General features: G+C 44.5%; 2 protein-coding genes across 3 annotated transcripts; both read left to right on the plus strand.

Annotated features, from left to right (window-relative positions):
• Positions 1–6,683: 6,683 nt before the first annotated feature.
• Positions 6,684–11,655, plus strand: LOC309524999 (uncharacterized protein). Of its 2 annotated transcripts, none has more exons than XM_082210308.1 (2): positions 6,684–6,736; positions 9,652–11,654. In XM_082210308.1, exons 1-2 carry the CDS (start codon positions 6,691–6,693, stop codon positions 10,932–10,934), a joined length of 1,329 nt encoding a protein of 442 aa, XP_082066434.1. In that variant the 5' UTR covers positions 6,684–6,690; the 3' UTR covers positions 10,935–11,654. The 2 variants fall into 2 exon arrangements, with proteins under 2 accessions (XP_082066434.1, XP_082066435.1); XM_082210309.1 differs by having other exon boundaries at positions 6,692–6,736; positions 9,655–11,655.
• Positions 11,656–13,878: 2,223 nt separating this feature from the next.
• On the plus strand, positions 13,879–20,262 carry LOC309524927 (uncharacterized protein). Its single transcript, XM_082210166.1, has 2 exons — positions 13,879–13,956; positions 16,320–20,262. Exons 1-2 carry the CDS (start codon positions 13,911–13,913, stop codon positions 17,768–17,770), a joined length of 1,497 nt encoding a protein of 498 aa, XP_082066292.1. The 5' UTR covers positions 13,879–13,910; the 3' UTR covers positions 17,771–20,262.
• Positions 20,263–22,212: the final 1,950 nt, after the last annotated feature.

The following is a 22,212-nucleotide window of genomic DNA, read 5'->3' on the forward strand; positions in this document are numbered from 1 at the left end:
TAATAGGCAGGCAGACAAAAACAGAAGAGAAGGGGAAAGCATTAGGGTGGGGGACCAGGTGTGGCTGTCAACCCAAGGGTTACCATTCAAAGGGGGTTGTAAGAAGTTAAGACCCAAAAGGCTGGGCCCATTTGAAGTCACGCAGCAGGTCAACCCAGTGGCTTTCAGACTCCAGTTACCGAACCACATGAAGCTGCACCCAGTTTTCCACAGGTCGTTGCTGTCACCGTATAAAGGGGACAGAGAAGGGCGGGTCAATAGGGGACCAGCAATGGAGGAGAAGGAACACAGCTACCATGTAGCGGAGATTCTCGATTCCAGGTGGAAGGGAGATCAAGTAGAGTATTTGGTAATGTGGGAAGGGGAGCCGGAGTCGGAAAACACCTGGGTTATGGCAGAGGATGTAGATGACGAGGTTTTAATAGAAACTTTTCATCAGAAGTTCCCACGTAAACCTCAGCCAGTGGCGAGGTTCCGGAGGGAATACTTTGCCACCACCGACGAAGAAGAAGAGTTGGAGGGGTTCCCTGATTCCGAGGAGGAGGAGGATTCAGCGAGCCGGAACGAACACCGATGGAGGGAAATGTTCGAGACGTCTGAAGATGAAGAGGATTCTTTTCGGGGTTTTATCTCCTCACCGCCCAGAGGAGAGAGAATGGGCGGGGGGGAAGGGGGCCCTGGAGGGGAGGTGGATGTCAGGGAACTGCCATCAGAGGAAAGGGAGGTGGAAGGGCTCACAGAGGCTGGCAGGGAGTCAGCAGCGAAAGCAGGGACCAGCAGGGGGAGAGAGGGGTCTCTGGAGGAGGGTCTCATGAATGCGGAGAGAGACGCAGCAGCTAAAGCAGGAACTAGCAGGGAAGACGGAGGGATCAGGGACACGTCCAGCGAGAACAGCGGGGAGGTGTCAGAAGCTCCCATAGGGAGACCCATGCTTCGCAGGAAGCTGCCACGTCGTGAGTCCAGAAGACGCGTTTCCGTTAAGGAGCTTCTTTGCTGGAAGCGCTTCCGCAGACAGCCACTGTCGGAATCTACGAGTGACTAGGGCAGACATGTTTGAGGAGCTCTGTCACACACAGAGGTTTGTGGAGTTGCACAAACTCTGAGGGACCACGATTTTACGCACAAGCAGCTAATCATCCCATCACAGTACCTCTCCCCCAAATATTCCTAAAAGCAAAGCTTCTGTGTATTTTTAACAAAAGTTATCTTCAACATTTTTTTCAGCTCATTATAAATCATTTATCAGAAAGCTTTTGCTACCTTACATAACTCCCACATATGGAAGAAAGTACCCTCTTGTGGGGGGAAAGTGGGATATAAATATAACAACAACATTAAGGGTACTGCAAATTATAGTTCTGTGGTGGGGGAACCACAGTTCTGAGAATTCTTTGGAAGAAATTGCTTTAAATATGCATTGGATATGCTTTCAATGGTGTGGCTCTGTGCTCAGTTTCTGTAGACCACCCAGTCGTAAATATACGTTATTGTAAATATTCCAATTAAGGTGAAACATCACCCATCATTCTACTTTCACTTACATTTTGCAACAGATTGGTGCTTCAGTGACATTGGTGAGGTTCACATGCCATGTTAAACCACAGTTAAAATAAGTGATTTTTCCATTTTCAGCATGGGAAAAATTATGGAGAGGGGATTTGAAATTTACAGCGTGCTATACATTAAAATAGGGATGCACGTGGCGGTGTGGGTTAAACCACAGAGCCTAGGGCTTGCCGATCAGAAGGTTGGCGGTTCGAATCCCCACAACGGGGTGAGTCCCTGCTCCTGCCAACCTAGCAGTTCAAAAGCACGTCAAAGTGCAAGTAGATAAATGGGTACCACTCTGGCAGGAAGGTAAACAGTGCTTCCGTGTCCTGCTCTGGTTCGCCGGAAGCAGCTTAGTCATGCTGGTCACATGACCCGGAAGCTGTACGCCGGCTCCCTTGGACAGTAAAGTCAGATGAGCGCAGCAACCCCAAAGTCGGCCACGACTGGACCTAATGGTCAGGGGTCTCTTTACCTTATACATCAAAATAAAATTATATGAAAATGATGTACAGCTTGTTTTTAACTCCTGGGTAAATTAGCAAAAATGTACAGGACAAGTTCAAATATTTGCTGGAAATGTAAAGAAAAGGAAGGCACCTTTTATCATGTGTGGTGGAACTGTAAAGTAACAAAGGAAATATGGGAAATGATATATAACGAATTTGGGGGGAAACTGTTTAAAATAATGTTTGTTTAAAAAACAACAACAGAAGCCTTTTTGAAAAGACTGTTAATGTATGCAGCAACAGCTGCAAGGAAGCTGCCTGCCCGAAATTGGAAAAACGATAAAATCCCTACCAGGGTGGGCTGGCAGGCAAACTACTGGATTATGTAGAGATGGCAAGAATGACTGGGAAAATCAGAAACCAGGAAGATCAAACTTCAACAAAGAATGGGAGAAGTTTATATCATATTTGGCAGACTGCTGTAAATATTTGAATTCTTTGGCAGGTCTTAAATAACTCTTGTAATGTTACATAGACTTTGGATATAATGGAGGACTGAAAAATTAGGATTTATAGTATGCAGTTGAAAAAGTTAATTAAAGAACCCATGGAGGGGAGGAGGGAGGTCTTGAGATTCAGAAGAATCTTGTATAATTTTTATTATTTGTTATTTTGAGTGAATGAATTTGTAAAATCAAATAAAAATCTTTTTTTTTTTTTAAGTGATGGCTTCGTGTGAACGGGAAGCCCCAAGGTATATACACTGCTAAAATACGGTAACACCTTTCGGCTGCTCCCGGATTTCTGACATTGCTCCATTGAAAAGACACCAGAGTCTGACTTACTGGGATGTCCAAACCCGGCTTGCGGTCTGTTTCTCTCCAAACAATGAGCAGGAAAACAAGGACAAACCTGGTAATTTTGCTTGGAGAAACTTTCCACTCTCAAACGGGTCTTAGCGTCAAGAAATTTCTTAAGCAGAGGAAAGCATAGTTATCCTCCAACCGCCTCCAGGCACTCACACAGGACCTTCACTGGTTCTGATTTAAAGGAGAGGTAGAGCTGGGTGTCATCTGCATACTGATGAACACCCAGCCCAAACCCCCTGATGATCTCTCCCAGCGGCTTCATATAGATGTTAAAAAGCATGGGGGAGAGGACGAAACCCTGAGGCACCCCACAAGTGAGAGCCCAGGGGTCTGAACACTCATCCCCCAACACCAGGAGAAAGGAGCGGAGCCACCGTATGACAGTGCCCCCAGCTCCCAGCCCCTCAAGACGGTCCAGAAGGATGTTATGGTCAGTGGTGTCAAAGGCCGCTGAGAGATCCAGCAGAACTAGGAAACAGCTCTCACCTTTGTCCCTAGCCCGCCGGAGATCATCAACCAGCACAACCAAGGCAGTTTTAGTCCCATGGTGAGGCCTGAATCCCGATTGGAAGGGATCCAAATGGTCCGCATCCTCCAGGCGTGCTTGGAGTTGTTCGGCAACCACCCGCTCAATCGCCTTGCCCAAGAATGTTAAATTTGAGACTGGGCGATAGTTAGCCAAATTGGCTGGGTCTAAAGATGTTTTCCTTAAGAAGCGGTTTAATAACGGCCTCTTTCAGCGGGTCTGGGAAGGCTCCCTCACAGAGGGAAGCATTCACCACCCGCAGAGTCCATTGCCCAGCCCTTCCCGGCTCGCTTTTATCAGCCAGGATGGGCAAGGATCAAGGAGACAGGTGGTCGGTTTCACTTGTCCAAGCAGCCTGTCCACATCCTCAGAGGAAACAGATTGGAATTGATCCCATATAACAGGACTAGACAGAACTCTAGCACTCTCCCGCCCTGGCCCTGCTCCCACGGTGGAATCTACCTCCTTCTGAATCTGAGCGACTTTATCTGCAAAAAAAACTTTGCAAAAGCATTGCAGGAGATCTTGGGGTCCCTACCAGGCCCCGGTGGTGCAGGTGGTTCCGATAGATTGCGAACCACCTGAAAAAGTGTCCTCCTGCTGTTTTCTGCAGATGCAATGGAGGTGGCGAAGAAGGCCTTCTTCGCCGTCACCATTGCCACTTGGTAGGCTCGACGTTGAGCTCTAGCCCGTGTCCAGTCTGATTCAGAGTGAGTTTTCCGCCACCGGCACTTTAGCCGTCTCAACAATTGTTTCATCGCCCTCAGCCCCGGGAAAACCACGGGGCTGTCCGGGCTCCATGCAATCGGAGAGGGCGCTTCGGAGCCAGATAGTCAATAGCCCTGGTTAACTCCGCATTCTAGCGGGCCACCAGGGAATCAGCTGAGAGGCCATCAACTTGGGATAAAACATCCCCTACCACTCTCTGGAAACCAGTTAGATCCATTAAGTAGCGGGGGTGGACCATCCAAATCGGTCCCACCTCCCTGCAGAGGGGAAGGGTCGCAGAGAAGTCCAGTTGCACCAGGAAGTGATCTGACCACGGCACTTCTTTTATTTTGTTTTTAGTTAGTGTCAGATCACCAACATCCTTAGAGGTAAACACCAAGTCTAAGGCATGTCCGCAGCTATGAGTTGGGCCAAACGTATTCAGGGACAGCCCCATGGAGGCCATGCTTTCCACGAAGTCCCGAGCGGCCCCTTGTAAGGTTGTGTCGGCATGGATGTTAAAATCCCCCAAGACAACCAAGCTAGGTGTCTCCAGGAGAATATCCGCCATGACCTGAAGCAGCTCGGGCCGGGAATCTTTGGTGCAGCGGGGAGGTTGGTACACCAATAGGAATCCTGTACTGCCCCTATTGCCCAACTTCCAGAACATGCACTCAGAGAACTGGGCCTTCCCAATAGGACGCCTGGTGCAAACTAATGACTTCCTAAAAATCACTGCAACCCCCCCTCCCCGCCCACATGACCTGGGTTGCTGTGCGTAAGAGAAACCTGGTGGCCAAGCAGCGGCAAGGACAGGCCCATCTGCTTCATCCAACCAAGTCTCTGTCACACATGCCAGGTCAAGTCCTCCATCCATGATCAAGTCATGGATGGCAGTGATCTTATGAATCATTGACCTGGCATTGCACAGCAACACTTTCCGGTCATGTGGGTTTCCCTTGCTGATTCCAGTATCCTTCCGGTTAGGACCAGACCTGGAGGCAGGGATAGTCCTCAAACAACGACTAAACCTGCCTCCTCGGTAATGACATAGTCTGGTCTTAGCGTAACTCCTCCTCCTGCCCGTGATCACTGAGATCGGGTGTCCCAATACATTCCCCCCTGTGGAACCTGCCCCAGCCATTCTATTGGCTGAGGCCCACTCCCAGGCAGCCCTGACCCTTCCCCTTAAAAAGCAAAATACAAACTATACAATAACTTAACAGAATAATAAAAAAGCAAAGCAAGAAACAATAGTGCTAAAATTAAATTACTCCCCACCCTGACTAAATACTTCTCCAAACCCAAGCAGAAATAAAACAATAAAATTATAGAATATTATAAAAAAACAACAACCACCATTTAAAGTGCAGCAAATTAAAAGCACTTAAAACATTTAAAACCATTTTGTCACTTGCTGCAGGGAGCTGCTTAGGCCTCTCAACTGTGGCGGTGAGTGCAGGCCCCACCCCCTAGGCTGGATGGAGTTGGCAGGAAAGGGAGCGGTCCTCCCAGCACTCACTCAGAGCAGCAGCAGCAGCAGCATGATGGGGCTGGAGATGCTCATTTATTCTTTCTGGCAGTTCCCTCGTTGCGAGAAGTGAGGTTACAGGGAACCAGACAGAGGGCCTTCTTGGTAGTGGCGCCCGCCCTGTGGAACGCCCTCCCAGCAGATGTCAAGGAAATAAGTAGCTATCTTATCTTTAAAAGACATCTGAAGGCAGCACTGTTTAGGGAAGTTTTTAATATTTAATGCTGTATTGTTTTTAACACATGATTGTAAGCCGCCCAGAGTGGCTGGGGAAACGCAGCCAGATGGGCGGGGTATACAAATATTATTATTATTATTATTATTATTATTATTATTATTATTATTATTATTATTATTTACTACATGGTTAAACACAAAATGCTATATGATGCTTTCATTCAGTAATGTCTTCAGAACTGATAGCCATAAGGGAAGAGATTAAGAAGCAGAAGAAACAGGTGTGGAAAGATTAAAAGGTCCCAAAGAAAGAAGAATGGAAAACTAAAATGAATGACTCTGCCTAAATGGCTGAATTTTCCGTGAAGATCAGGCACCAAGATGAGAAAAAATTTAATCAAGAATGGGAAAACTTTACAGACTATTTTAGAGAACACTGTAAAACGTCAAAACATTGGCAGGTTTGAACTAAGAATAGAATTAGGAGGGGGGAAAAGAAGTTGAAATTAATTGGAGAAATATAATTATATGCAAGGAGAATAAAGGGAGGGGACGGAAACTAGGGGGGCTGGGGGGGAGACATTTATTGCAAATTTGGAAAAAATGTTATTTTGAAAATTGAAAATAAAAAGTATAGATATTTTTAAAATAATTTAGAAAACTATTTGGGGAGCCCGTGCAGCTGATCCAGCGGGGCTTTCCGGTGGCGAGACCAGCGCCTCTCCTCGCTCTTTGTCCGGAGACGCCCAGAGGCTCCTGCCGCTCGGCTCCGAAACGGTTAAGAGCAGCGGCGACAGAGCTGAGATTCCTAGAGCGGAGGAAAAAGGCTGTCGGGAAAATAGGAGCTTCCGCTTCCTGTCCCGTTCCTGGGGGGGGTGGCAGATGCCGGTCATGGCGGCGGCTTTCCTTCCTCGCGGAGGCGCTGGAGGTGCGTCATATTATTATGTATTATAACTGGGGGAGAGACTGGGGGTGCTGCTGGAGGGAGTTGTGGGGAGGGATTAAAAAAAAACCCTACTAGGCAAAGCGTTTCAATGTAAGTTTTTTTCTGTGTCTCCTTTTTCTCGTCGTCAATTTATCCAGATTTTCACGTTATTATTTTTAAAGACCTCTTGAAAATTGGTCAGCATTTTGGTGCAGATCTCGCCTAATGCCCACGCTTTTGCAAAGGGTATTTCCCCAAATATTTACATTTACCATAATTAATGCATTCTGTATATAATTCCGCTAAAATAATGCATTTATAGGGTTTCCCCCCTTTGTATGGGGGTAGGACATCTTTTCCCAATGGAGGGGCAGATCTTTCTCCTGCTCTTCTCCCTGCAGGTGGGAGACCTTCCTTGGGCTCGCCATAGGGCTTGGGGTCAAGGCAAAGCCTTAAGCATTGGGAAACCTTCTGCTGGGGCTGCCCCTGGGACTTGTAATAATTTTTATCCGGCCTGATTTTATTATAATTTATTAAAATTGTATACCTCCCTGTACCCACAGGCCTTAGGGCAGTTCACAGGATAAAATTGCAATATAAAAACCTCAAAGTACATAAACAAAACATAAACAAAATCAACCCAATAAACCCCCCCCCCAAAAAAAACCCACACACATTTTAAAACTGTGTTTCAATTAAATACAGCAGTTTCTGCAAGAGGAGTTCTGGGCAGAAGAGGTTAAAAAAAAAGGAGAAACAAGCAACTTCAAGTCCACATTAAAATTACAAGTGTGGCTGAGGCCTTATACAGACAGGCTAATACTATTACTACAGTGGTGCCTCGCAAGACGAAATTAATTAGTTCTGCAAGTTTTTTCTTCTTGCAAGTTTTTCGTCTAGCGAAGCACGGTTTCCCATAGGAATGCATTGAAAATCAATCAATGCGTTCCTATGGAGACCGTCTGGGGACAGAGGGGAAGCGCCGCTCTGTCCCCTCTTGTGAAGCAAGGGGCGGAGAGGAGAAGATCGCTTCTCCCCCTTGCCGCCCCTTGGTTCAAAAGGGGTCCGGGGAAAGAGGGGAAGGCGCTGCGCTTGCGGGGCTGGCAACGGGGAGAAGTGATCTTCTCCGCGCCGCCCCTTGCTTCAAAAGAGGTCCGGGGACAGCGGGAAAAAAGCGCTGCGCTTCCCGCTGTCCCTGGAGCTTGCGGGGCAAGCTTCGTTTTGCGAAGCAAGCGCATAGGGAAATTTGTCTTGCGAAGCAACTCAAAAACGAAAAAACCTTTCGTTTTGCGAGTTTTTCGTCTCGCGAGGCATTCGTCTTGCGGGGCACCACTGTATTACTACTACTAATACCCCTGAACACCCTCTCCCGCCAGTGTCTTGCCTCGGTAATGGACTGGATGAAAGCCAACAAATTGAATCTCAATCCAGATAAGAGTGAGGCTCAGTTTGTGGGTGGTTCCCTAGAGCAGATGGCTGGAAGGTCACCTGCTCTTGATGGGGTTACACTTCCTCTGGAGGAGTAGGTTCATAGCTTGGGGGTAATCTTGGATCCTTTGCTGTTGCTCGAGGCTCAGATGGCCTGGAGTGCCTTTCATCACCTTTGGCTGGTAGCCCAGCTACACCCCTATCTGGACAGGAATAGCCTATCTACCGTTGTCTATGCTCTGGGAACTTCAACGTTAGATATAGATATGCGTTATACGTAGGGCTGCCTCTGAAGACAGTTTGGAAACTTCAGCTAGTGCAGAATTCAGCGGCCAGGTTGCTACCAATTAGTTTCCGGGCTCAATTCAAGGTGCTGGTATTGACCTATAAAGCCTTAAATGGCTCAGGATCACAATACTTCAAGTACCACCTCAATACTTCAAGGGCTGCTTCTTTCCAGATGAACCTAGCTGGATCCTGAGGTCCTCCTTCGTGGGCTTCCTTCTCAAGTGGTCCGGAGGGTGGCAACACGAGAACAGGGCCTTCTCTGCAGTGGCTGTCTGTCTGTGGAATGCTCTCCCCAGGGAAGTTCACCTGGCGCCTTCCTTATACACCTTTGTTGTTGTTTAGTCATCTTAGTTGTGTCCGACTCTCCGTGACCCCATGAATCAGAGCATGCCTTGGAAACTCGCTTTCCTCTCAAAGCTTCTTCTTTTTTATGTCCATGGAGCTTTCATGGCATAATACTGGAGTGGGTTGCCAGTTTCTTCTCCAGGTGGATCACATTTAGTCTAAACTCTCAGCTGACCTGTCTGTCTTAGGTGGCCCTGCAAGGCATAGGTCATAGCCGAGTTATTCAAGCCCCTTCGCTACGACAAGGCAGTGATGCATGAAGGGGTATACACCTTTAGGTGCCATGCAAACATGTTCCTTTTAACCAGGCTTTTGCTTGATATGTTTGACATCCTATAGTCTTTTTCAAACATGGCTCTTTTTTGGGGGGGTGTTATTGGGTTGTTTTTATTCTGATTATATATGATGTGATCTTTTCTGTGAACCATGCTGAGTTCTCCGGGTATAGGGCAGTATATAAACTCAATAAATAATACCATATCAATAAATAATAATCCCATATTAATGCTTTCATTATTTGTACCCCCATGGATCTGACTGGGTTGCCCCAGCCAATCTAGCTGGCTTCTAACAAATATAAAAGCATAATAAAACATATAAAACTTCCCTCTACATGGCTGCCTTCAGTTGTCTTCTAAAAGTTGTATAGTTATTTATCTGACATCTCACAAGAGGGCGATCCACAGGGTGGGCACCACTACCAAGAAGGCCCTCTGCCTCGTTCCCTGCAACTTCCCTTCTCACAGGGAGGGAACTGCCACAAGGCCTTTGGAACCTGGATCTCTGTGTCCTGACTGAATGATTGGGGTGAAGACATTCCTTTAGCATTTCATCAGTTTGCCTTTTTATTCCATCAGGAGATGTTGACGGGATGCTGGCAGAAGGGGAACAATCAGAAGTGTCACCGAAAGGATCGAAAGAGCAAAGGAAGCTGAGGGTTAAAGATGGAGGCAGCAGGCGAGAGGGGAGACGAAAGCAGAAGCCGGAGGGTGACTCTTGTATGTCTCAGGATGGTGAAAACCAAATTCCCAGAGAGGAGAAAAAGCATGAATGCACAGTGTGTGGAAAGAGATTGGGTAGTCGCTCAGCTCTTACTTTACATCAAAGAGTACACACAGGAGAGAAACCATTTACATGTTCCGAGTGTGGAAAGAGCTTCAGTCAATGTGGCCAGCTTACTAGGCATCAAAGAACTCATACAGGGGAGAAACCGTATACATGTTCCGAGTGTGGAAAGAGCTTTATTTGGAGTAGCAGCCTTATGTTGCATCAACGAACTCATACAGGGGAGAAACCGTATAAATGCTTGGAGTGTGGAAAGAGCTTCAGTCAAAGTAGTTCCCTCACCTTGCATCTACGAACTCATACAGGAGAGAAACCTTATAAATGTTCAGAGTGTGGAAAGAGCTACAGTCACTGTGGTGCCCTTACCTCGCATCAAAGAACTCATACAGGGGAGAAACCGTATACATGTTCGGAGTGTGGAAAGAGTTTCAGTGACAATGGTACCCTTACCTCGCATCAAAGATCTCATACAGGGGAGAAACCGTATACATGTTCAGAGTGTGGAAGGAGCTTCAGTCAGAGTAGCGCACTTAAGTCGCATCAAAGAACTCATACAGGGGAGAAACTGCATACGTGTTTGGAGTGTGGAATGAGCTTCACTCGCAGCAATGGGCTTTCTAGACATCAACAAACTCATCGAGGCAGCAAACCTTATAAATGCTGGCAATGTGGCAAGAGCTTCAGTCGCATTGACAACCTTTCCTCGCATGAAAGAGTTCATACAGGGGAGAAACAATATACATGTTTGGAGTGTGGAAAGAGCTTCAGCTACAGTTGCAGCCTTACCTTGCATCAAAGATTGCACACGGGAGAGAAACCTTATAAATGTTTGGAGTGTGGGAAGAGCTTCTGTCGCGGTAGCCAACTCACGTTGCATCAACGAACTCATACAGGGGAGAAACCGTATACATGTTCGGAGTGTGGAAGGTGCTTCAGTTGCAGTAGCTCCCTTACGCTGCATCAACGAACTCATACAAGAGAGAAACCTTACACATGTTCGGAGTGTGGAAGGTGCTTCAGTCAGAGTAGCTCCCTTAAGTCGCATCAAAGAACTCATACAGGGATTAAATCTTAGAAATGTTTGGTGTATGCCCTCTCCAAATGTGTGGAAGCAGCAAGGAGAGGGAGCCAAGCTGCTAGCCCCTCTGCCATTAGGGAAATTGGGCCCAGCCAGTTTGGGGGATAAGGAGAGAGGGAGTACTGACAAGGGAGAGTAGTGAGGTCCACTGATGCCATCTAGACTTCCCCCCAAATTAATTTATTATTATTATTATTATTTCTGTACCGCTTGATATTTTTAAAAAAAATCTCAAAGCAGTTTATTGCATATTTAACATCAATAAAACAATCTAGAATCAAACATTTCTGAAGAATGTCAAATATAAAGTATACAGTCAAAGCAACATATTTAACAGGAAACTAAAATATTATCTTAAAATATTTCAAAATAAAACATTACAAAGGAGGTCGACTACAGAATACATATTTAATACAAAGTTAACAAAAAACAACAACAACTTGAACATTTCAAAAGAAAACATTGCTAAGTGAAGCCAACTATAAAATGCACATTGAAAACAGCATAGTTTACAAGCCGGTTGACTGACTGAACCCAAAGAGTACTCCTTAATGGTTCCTCAAATCCTCTATTACAGCAGTCCATTGCTGCCTCTTGTGGCAGTGAGTTCCATAGCTTAATTCCTCACTGTATGAAGGGTTTCTTTTATATATCCTGACTCTTCCACCACTCAGCTTCCTTTGACGCCCCTGAATTCTAGCGCTAGGAGAAATAAAAAGCTTTTGTCTACCTACTTTTATAATTTTATAATCATGTCACTTCTTACTTGCTTTTTCTCTAAACAAAAAAGTTCCCAATTCCGCGACCTTTCTGCACAGCGGAGTTCCTCCATCCCCTCGATAATTTGGGCTGCCCTTTTCTGAAGGTGGGATTGGGAGCACTGGGTGCAAAGTACAACTTCTGGAAAATCTCATTTATCCCTTTTGGGGGGGGGGAGGGAAGTTTCCAGCCCCGAAAAGCAGAGCAGACACTTCAACGTGGATGTACAACATCTGTGAAATCTCTGAAAACAGAGAGGAAGGTGACCAGGGGTCAGAGAGCGGGGCTTGTCCCTCCCCAGGACTTGGAAAACATGGTAAATCGGTGGCAGCAGAGCTCCACGACTCTCGTGACCTGCACAACCAAAATAAATGGTACATATAGTGCTTTTAAAATGAAGAAACACGCCTTTTTATGGTCCACAATTCTTTTGTTTTGCTGCGGAGAACAACCAGGCTGGGAAGTCTCCTGCAAAGGCCTGACTAAGCAGGGCCTACTAATCATCAGGGAAGATCTTCTCCCCAGGGACTGATTTTTTGTTTTGTTTTTTCAAAGGAAGAACAGAAAAAGATAATAAATGCAGAATTGTTCTTTTATTGTTTATAAGGTGTGAAATATACTCGGGAGTCGAGAGTGGATTTCATACTCTTTATTCAGCTCATAGTGGTGAGGAGGAATGAATGTTCCCCCACAGTATCTGCCTTATATACATTATTTACACAATGGGCCCCACGGTATTGGCTAATGGATACTGTTAAACAATACTGAAGTATCAGATCTGGAAGGACGTGGTAATAGATTTGGTTAGCATGCTTAATTTTGGTATGAGAAAACAAAGGTGCACAAGGGATTCCTGAACCACATTATAAGGGAATCAATTCACCAAGTATGGGACAAATATAAGAATTTATTAGAGAACAAGACACCTTTGTGGCTTTCCCCATTAGAAACCATATCTGTAAAAAGAGGTAAACACGAAACTGGGCAACATACAAAGATCTGTTAACAGAAGTAGAAAACAAATTAAAGGTAAAGAATATGAGGATAAAAAAGCTCTGTTAACAGATTGGTTAAAATATTGCCAAATAAATGACATATTCAAAGGTGAAAAAGAGAAGGACTTTGGGAAGGAATTCTCAAAGTTCAAAAATGAATTATTAGAAAATAATGAGAAATTGTTATCAAGAATGTACAAACCACTGTTGGAATGGGAGATGAAAGATGAAGAGGTTAAAGCTGTAATGATACACTGGGCAAAAGACAGGTTATAATATACCACTTGAATCATAGGAAAAGCTGTGGAAAGAGATTTTAAAATTCACGGCTTGTAGTTCATTAAAAGAAAATTATATGAAGATGTACTGATGGTATTTGACTCCAGTAAAGCTTGGTAAAATGTATAAAGATATATTTATGCTGGAAATGTAAGGATAAGGAAGGAACTATTTTTTCATATGTGGTGGACGTGTAAAAAAGTAAAGGGCTTCTGGGAAATGATATACAATGAACTTTTAAAAATTCTTAAAATTAAATCTGTTTTAAAAAACCAGAGGCTTTTTTACTAGGTGTAATAGGAGAATTGCCAAGGAAGCAAAGGAGACCATTTATGCGACTACTGCGTCCAGATGCTACTAGCCCAGATGTGGAAAGAAGAAAAGGTCCCAAAGAAAGAAGAATGGAAAGATGATTGACTATGCCTAAATGGCTAAATTTTCCGTAAAGATCAGGCACCAAGATGAGAAAAAATTCAATCAACAATAGGAAAACTTTATAGACTATTTTAGAGAATCTGTAAAAACGTCAAAACATTAGCAGGTTTGATGTAACATTTATGAACCAAGAATAGAATTAGGAGGGGAAAAAGAAGTTGAAATTAATTGGAGAAATATAATTATATACAAGGAGAATAAAGGGGGGCCGGGGGGGAGGACATTTATGGCAAATTTGGAAAAATGTTATTTTCAAAATTGAAAATAAAAAAATATATTTTTAAAAATAGTTTAGAAAACGTTTTGGGGCGCCCGTGCAGCTGATCCAGCGGGGCTTTCCGGAGGCGAGACTCTTTGCCCGGAGAAGCCCAGAGGCTCCTGCCGCTCGGCTCCGAATCGGTTAAGAGCAGCGGCGACAGAGAGTTGAGATTCCTAGAGCGGAGGGGGGGAAAAGGCTGTCGGGAGAATAGCAGCTTCCGCTTCCTATCCCGCTTTTGGGGGGAAGATGCCGAACATGGAGGCGGCTGTCCTTCCTCGCGGAGGCGCTGGAGGTGGGTCATATTGTTATATATTATAACGGGGGGGGGGTGGAGTGGGGGTGCAGCTGGAGGGAGTTGTGGGGAGGGAGTAAAAAAAACCCTGTTAGGCAAACCGTTTCAATGTAAGTTTTTTTCTGCGTCTCCTTTTTCTAGTCGTCAGTTTATCCAGATTTTCACATTTTTAAAGATCTCTTGAAAATTGTTCAGCATTTTGGTGCAGATCTCGCCTAATGCTCACGCTTTTGCAAAGGGTATTTCCCCAAATATTTACATTTGCCATAATTAATGCATTTTCTATTTAATTCCGCTAAAATAATGCATTTATAGGGCTTTCCCCCCTTTTTATGGGGGTAGGACATCTTTTCCCAATGGGGGGGGGCAGATCTTTCTCCTCCTCTCCTCCCTGCAGCCCAACCTGGGCAGGTGGGGGACCTTCCTTGGGCTCCCCATAGGGCTTGGGGTCAAGGCAAACCCTTAAGCATTGGGAAACCTTCTGCTGGGGCTCCCCCCTGGAACTTGTAATAATTTTTATCCGGCCTGATTTTATTATAATTTATTAAAATTGTATACCTCCCTATACCCATAGGATAAAATCGCAATATTAAAACTCAAAAGTATATAATCAAAACATAAACAAAATCAACCCAATAACGCCCCCCCCAAACCACACACATTTTAAAACATCTGTGTTTAAATTAAAAACAGCAGTTCTGGGCAGAAGAGGTTAAAAAAAAAAAGAGAAACAAGCAACTTCAAGTCCACATTAAAATTACAAGCGTGGCTGAGGCCTTAGACAGGCTAATACTATTACTATTACTACTACTAATACCTCTGAGCACCCTCTCCCACCAGTGTCTTGCCTTGGTAATGGACTGGATGAGAGCCAACAAATTGAAGCTCACTCCAGATAAGAGTGAGGCTCAGTTAGTGGGTGGTTCCCTAGAGCAGATGGCTGGAAGGTCGCCTGCTCTTGATGGGGTTACACTTCCTCTGAAGGAGCAGGTTCATAGCTTGGGGGTAATCCTGGATCCTTTGCTGTTGCTCGAGGCTCAGATGGCCTGGAGTGCCTTCCATCAGCTTTGGCTGGTAGCCCAGCTACACCCCTATCTGGACAAGGATAGCCTATCTAGCGTTGTCTATGCTCTGGTAACTTCAAGGTTAGATATAGATATGCGTTATACGTAGGGTTGCCTCAGAAGACAGTTTGGAAACTTCAGCTAGTGCAGAATTCAGCAGCCAGGTTGCTACCAATTAGTTTCTGGGCTCAATTCAAGGTGCTGGTATTGACCTATAAAGCCTTAAATGGCTCAGGATCACAATACTTCAAGTACCACCTCAATACTTCAAGGGCTGCTTCTTTCCAGATGAACCTAGCTGGATCCTGAGGTCCTCCTTCGTGGGCTTCCTCCTCAAGTGCTCCGGAGGGTGGCAACACGAGAACAGGGCCTTCTCTGCAGTGGCTGTCTGTCTGTGAAATGCTCTCCCCAGGGAAGTTCACCTGGCGCCTTCCTTATAAACCTTTGTTGTTGTTTAGGCGTCTTAGTCGTGTCCGACTCTCCGTGACCCCATGAATCAGAGCATGCCTTGGAAACTCACTTTCCTCTCAAAGCTTCTCCTTTTTTATGTCCATGGAGCTTTCATGGCATAATACTGGAGTGGGTTGCCAGTTTCTTCTCCAGGTGGATCACATTTAGTCTAAACTCTTGGCTGACCTGTCTGTCTTAGGTGGCCCTGCAAGGCATAGGTCATAGCTGAGTTATTCAAGCCCCTTTGCCACGACAAGGCAGTGATCCATGAAGGGGTTTACACCTTTAGGTGCCATGCAAACATGTTCCTTTTTAACCAGGTTTTTGCTAGATATCTTTGACATCCTATGGTCATTTTCAAACGTGGCTCTTTTTTTGGGAGTGTTATTGGGTGGGGTTTTATTCTGATTATATATGATGTGATCTTTTCTGTGAACCATGCTGAGTCCTCCAGGTACAGGGCGGTATATAAACTCAATAAATAATAATCCCATAATAATACTTTCATTATTTGTACCCCCACGGATCTGACTGGGTTGCCCCAGCCACTCTAGCTGCTTCTAACAAATATAAAAGCATAATAAAACATTTAAAACTTCCCTCTACATTGCTTCCTCCAATTGTCTTCTAAAAGTTGCATAGTTATTTTTTTGACAACTGACGGGAGGGCGTTCGGCAGGGTGGGCACCACTACCAAGAAGGCCCTCTGCCTTGTTCCCTGTAACCTCCCTTCTCACAGTGAGGGAACTGCCACAAGGCCCTGGGACCTGGATCTCTGTGTCCTGACTGAATGATTGGGGTGAAGACGCTCCTTTAGCATTTCATCAGTTTGCCTTTTTATTCCATCAGGAGATGTTGAAGGGATGCTGGCAGAAGGGGAACAATCAGAAGTGTCACCAAAAGGATCGAAAGAGCAAAGGAAGCTGAGGGTTAAAGATGGAAGCCGAAGGCGAGAAGGGAGACGAAAGCAGAAGCCGGATGGTGACTCTGGTACATCTCAGGGTGGTGAAAACCAAATTGCCAGAGAGGAGAAAAAGCATGAATGCAGCGTGTGTGGAAAGATATTGGGTAGTCGCTCAACTCTTACCTCGCATCAAAGAACTCATACAGGGGAGAAACCATATACATGTTCAGAGTGTGGAAAGAACTTCAGTCAGAGTCGCTCCCTTATGTGGCATCAAAGAACTCATACAGGGGAGAAACCGTATACATGTTCGGAGTGTGGAAAAAGCTTTATTTGGAGGAGCAGCCTTATGTTACATCAACGAACTCATACAGGGGAGAAACCATATAAATGTTTGGAGTGTGGAAAGAGCTTCCGTGAAAGTAGTTCCCTCACCTTGCATCTACGAACTCATACAGGAGAGAAACCGTATGCATGTTCAGAATGTGGAAAGAGCTTTATTTATAGTAACAGCCTTAGGTTGCATCAAAGAACTCATACAGGGGAGAAACCGTATACATGTTCAGAGTGTGGAAAGAGCTTCCGTCACAATGGTGCCTTTACCTCGCATCAAAGAACTCATACAGGGGAGAAACCATATACATGTTCAGAGTGTGGAAGGAGCTTCAATCACAAAGGTGCCCTTACCTCGCACCAAAGAACTCATACAGGGGAGAAACCGCATACGTGTTTGGAGTGTGGAATGAGCTTCGCTCGCAGCAATGCGCTTACTAGACATCAACAAACTCATCGAGGCAGCAAACCTTATAAATGCTGGGAATGTGGCAGGAGCTTCAGTCGCATCGACTCCCTTTCCTCACATGAAAGAATTCATACAGGGGAGAAACGATATACATGTTTGGAGTGTGGAAAGAGCTTCAGCCAGAGTTCCAGCCTTACCTTGCATAAAAGATTGCACACAGGAGAGAAACCTTATAAATGTTTTGAGTGTGGGAAGAGCTTCAGTCGTGGTAGCTTCCTTACACTGCATCAACAAACTCATACAGGACAGAAACCGTATACATGTTCGGAGTGTGGAAAAAGCTTCAGGTGCAGTAGCCGTCTGACGTTGCATCAAAGAACTCATACAGGAGAGAAACCGTATACATGTTCGGAGTGTGGAAAAAGCTTCAGGTGCAGTAGCTCCCTTAAGTCGCATAAAAGAACTCATACAGGGGAGAAACCGTATACATGTTCGGAGTGTGGAAAAAGCTTCAGTCACCATAGCGCCTTTAAGTTGCATCAAAGAACTCATACAGGAGAGAAACCGTATACATGTTCGGAGTGTGGAAAAAGCTTCAGTCAGAGTAGCTCCCTTAAGTCGCATCAAAGAACTCATACAGGGAGGAAATCTTAGAAATGTTTGGCGTATGGAAAGAACTTCAGTGACAGGGGCTCCCTTCCTAAACAGTACAGAACTCGTATAAGGGAAACATCTTAGAAAGGGTTGGAGTGTGAGAAGATCTTTAATCATATCAAATAACTCCTACAGAGAGTAAACCAATGATCATGTTCTGGTCCCCCCAGGACAGCCATTATTGGATTGGAAGAACTTTCTGACAGTAAGAGCTGTTTTGACAATGGAACAGTCTCCCTCGGGAGGTGGCGGGCTCTCCTTCCTTGGAGGTTTTTAAGCAGAGGTTGGATGGCCTTCTGCTGTGGATGCTTTAGCCAAGATTACTTCATTGCTGGGGGTTGGACTAGATGACCCTTGGGGTCCCTTATAACTACAGTTCTATGATTCTATACACACCAGAACCATCATCTGATAAACAACTGTTATCACAAGCTTGGCAAATCCGGAGATATACTTGATCATCAGATAATGCCAATATTATTCACTTGGACTGTGCTGTTTGAACCCATGCACAAGTCTAGGTGCCTATTCTATAGTTTTGCTTTTCATATCCTAATTTTCATCTGCTGTTATATGTAGCGTTCCCAAAGCAAGGAAGGATTGGACTCTGATTAATAAAATACACACGAGGATTGACCAGCAAGACTCTGGGAGGAGTGCGTATAATAATTCTCTCCCTACCCCTTGGCCCAGGTTGTTTTATTCACAAAAGAACTTTTTACACAGTGTTTGTAAGAACCAATCAGATTTCCTCTGAGCATTTCAAAAAACCCCATGTGGGACAAAGTTAGATCAGTAAAGGAAGGAAGGAAGGGTAGTATTCACCATCTCTTTGTGAACTCTCTTCCTGAACTCTCTTCCTGGCCCTAAGATCTATCTAAAGATTAACAAACTACATCAAAGTAACCTATTAACTTTATGGCCTAGGATGCCTCGTGCAGCAACCAGCAACTGGTCTGTGTCCTAGAATGCTTATACGTGCTTGTCAGACATAGAGAAATGGCAGTAGAGAAAAATGGTGTAGATGCAGAGGCTTGTGGGATTTGATCAGAAATTATTGTCAATGAATCAAACCCAGTCAATGCAATGCTTTTATTGCGGACACAATGGCTTGATGCATATCATTCCTCATAGTAATCCCGTATGATCACTATAGTTATAGCTGCTATCTCTGTTTCATGTACATCATAAAATGAAACAGAAAAAGCTTTAAGAAAATAAAATCTTTATGAAAATTTCAAAAAACTCATGAGTCCCACCTACACTGGAAAAAAAATAATGGGATCTGTTCACATCCCTTATGGTTAGATTACTGCAATGCACCATACAAAGAGCCACCCTTGAAGGTTGGGCCACAGGCTGTAGCTGGTGCAGAACGCAATAGCCAGGTGGCTTGTGTGAGCAAGGTAAAAAAGGTAAAGGACACCTGGACAGTTAAGTCCAGTCAAAGGCAGCTATGGGGTTGCAGCGCTCATCTTGCTTTCAGGCCGAGGGAGCTGGCGTTTGTCCACAGACAACTTTCTGGGTCATGTAGCCAGCAGGACTAAACCGCTTCTGGCGCAATGGAACACCGTGATGGAAACCAGAACTCACGGAAACATCATTTGCCTTCCCGCCACAGTGGTACCTATTTACCTACTTGCACTGGTGTTCTTTTGAACTGCTAGGTTGGCAGGAGCTGGGGCAGAGCAACAGGAGCTCACTCCGTTGCACAGATTCAAACCGCCAACCTTGCCATCAGCAAGCCCAAGAGGCTCAGTGGTTTAGACCACAGTGCCATCCACCTCAGGCTTGTGGGAGGAAACTACTGCCAGCATAGAACAGCCTGCTAGTGGGATTGGCACTTGCTACCAATCCGCTACTGGGCTGAGTTCAAGGAGTTTGTACTCACATGCAAGTCCCTGTTCTGCTCAGTCCCAGATATACAGCAGAGATTCTCCTGCAAGTTCCAAAGATCTCCAAAGCACACACCCAGAATGGGGCTTTTAGTGTCACTGTTTGTGTTCTGTGGAATGGCATCTCTTGGGGGGCAGGAATTGGGACCTTTTCCAGCTGGATAAATAGATTTTAATAATGGGTGTCCACTTGTTACGGTTTTAGTCTTATTTTTATTTGTTGCCTTTGTGTATATAACTGCTTTTTAAAACAGTTTTTATATAAATTGCCTTGAGACGGTGGTTTAGAAGGCAATCAATTATTTTTTAAAAATACTTTAAAAATACTTTTCATGTTTATGCATTTCACTAATTTTACAATCATTTTGATATTTTAAGGTTTGACTTTCTTCCCCCTCTTTCTGCGGTTCCTTAAATTTATTTTTAATATCTTCTGCATATCCAAATTAACTTAATTTGCTCATTTATTCATCTTCTTTAAATATATACTCATATGAAACTGCAGGTTATTACAATAACCCTACCAATGTTTTTATCTGTTTACAATTTATCTGTAAATATTCAATAAACCATTTCCATTCTTTTATTTTAAAAAAATGTTATCTTGATTCCTTATTCTTCTGGTAAGTTTCACCATAGAAGGCAATCATATTTAAGGCAGTCAAGAAATCATTGTTACAAATAATATGATAATAATTTTTACTTTTTCTACTGGCATCTGACCAGGGTGGATTTTTGTTAAATGGGAAAACGGTAGATAAACAGAAGCAGAGCTATAGAAAGAGATATACGGAAGATATACACAGATAAATCTCGCTGGACCAAAAGAATAAGACTTGTGATGCTGACACACAGTTGTTAAACCCGTTGAGTATTGCCAGTTAATTTACGGTACTTGCATTTCTGAAAATATATTATCATCAAGCAGAGTAAAAGGGAACCTTACCGAGAGAGGACACGATCCTGCAAATCTCCCTCTACCTGATTTGGTGACCCAAGGAGAGATGGCTGAGCACGAATCGTCAGCACGGTTTCATCACCTGCGAGAGACAAAGAGGTCAGGAATGTTGGAAGGTCAACAGCAGGGATCATGCAGTTTATCAGCTAAGGGTTAAATCTGGTGGTGTTTAAAGAGAGCTGGCCAAGAGGGGTGGGCAGAGCTGCTGCTTAGCAACCAAGCAGAGCGGCATGATCTTCACTGAGGAAACGTGTTCTCGGATTGGCTGGGTGGTTCTGAGGGAGATTACCTCTGCTATGTTTGGATGAACGTCTCCCTGCTTTTGTTTGTTTTTTCAGGAAAGTGATATCGGCTCTTTTCACAGTAGCACATGCTTGTCACATAGACAAGAAGTTTGGAATTAGTTTAGCCCAGGGGTCAGCAACCTTTTCCAGCCATGGGCCGGTCCACCATCCCTCAGACCATGTGCTGGGCCAGACTATATTGGGGGAGCGGGAGGAATGAATGAATTCTTATGCCCCACAAATAACCCAGAGAGGCATTTTAAAGCACACATTCTACTCATGTAAAAACACCAGGCAGGCCCCACAAATAACCCAGAGAGGCATTTAAAATAAAAGCATTCTTCTTTTTTAAATTAATATTCTTGATTGATTAAAAAATTTACATGTCTGTACAAACATTATGTACTATCTCTTAACAGGTAAAAAAAGAAAGAAAATTATATAAAATAGACATTTATAAAAGAAAGAAAAATAAAGAAGTAGCAAAGATAAGAAACAAAGAAATAATAATAATAATAAAAAAAGACAAAGTCCTGGAGCGTCTGCGGTCCGGACTGAGAAGGTTGCCTACCCGTGGTTTAGCAGATGGATGGCCTTATTTCAATGTCCCCTTGGATCCTGCAACCTGAGGGACTGGCACTCAGACAAATGCCACATCATGTTCATCCTGAACTTGCAAGGTGCCATTCTTCTGGTCGAAGGGGCCCCATCTATGCTTACTCCGTAAGGCGGTTTCTCCGTCACCTTCCTGATTGATATGCCACCACAAGGAACGTTTCCTTGGCCTCAGAGAAATCGCCTCCTGCCTCTGAAGTTTGTTCCTTTACCTGAAACAGCAATGAGGACTAGGATCAAAAATAAAATTATAAGAGGGAAAACACTTTTTGGGGAGAGTTGGGACACACTAGAAGACTTTGGGCAATTACTGAAACGTTTTAGGGTATCTCCCCCTCACTTTACCAGCTCCTGGGAAATATCTCAGGTGAGGATGTATTTTAATTGATTGTCTGATTTTATGTTAATGTGTTATACATTTGATGTTAGCCGCTCTGAGGGAGGGCGGGATATAAATAAAACATTTTTATTTATTTATTTATTTATTTATTTATTTATTTATTTATTATTATTATTATTATTATCTCAGTGAAACTGTCTCTCACCTGCTGCTCTCCTTGCTTCTCCTCTGCCCGGCTCAGGAGGAAACTGAGGGCCACCGCCTGGGAACTGGTCTCCGCTCCACATTCCCTGACCCAGTTCTCCATCTCCGGGGGGAGGACAGCCGGGAACTGCTCCAGGATCACTAAA

Source organism: Podarcis vaucheri, assembly GCF_965113315.1.
Source record: "Podarcis vaucheri genome assembly, chromosome: 2".
In the NCBI taxonomy this organism is placed as follows: Eukaryota; Metazoa; Chordata; class Lepidosauria; order Squamata; family Lacertidae; genus Podarcis; species Podarcis vaucheri.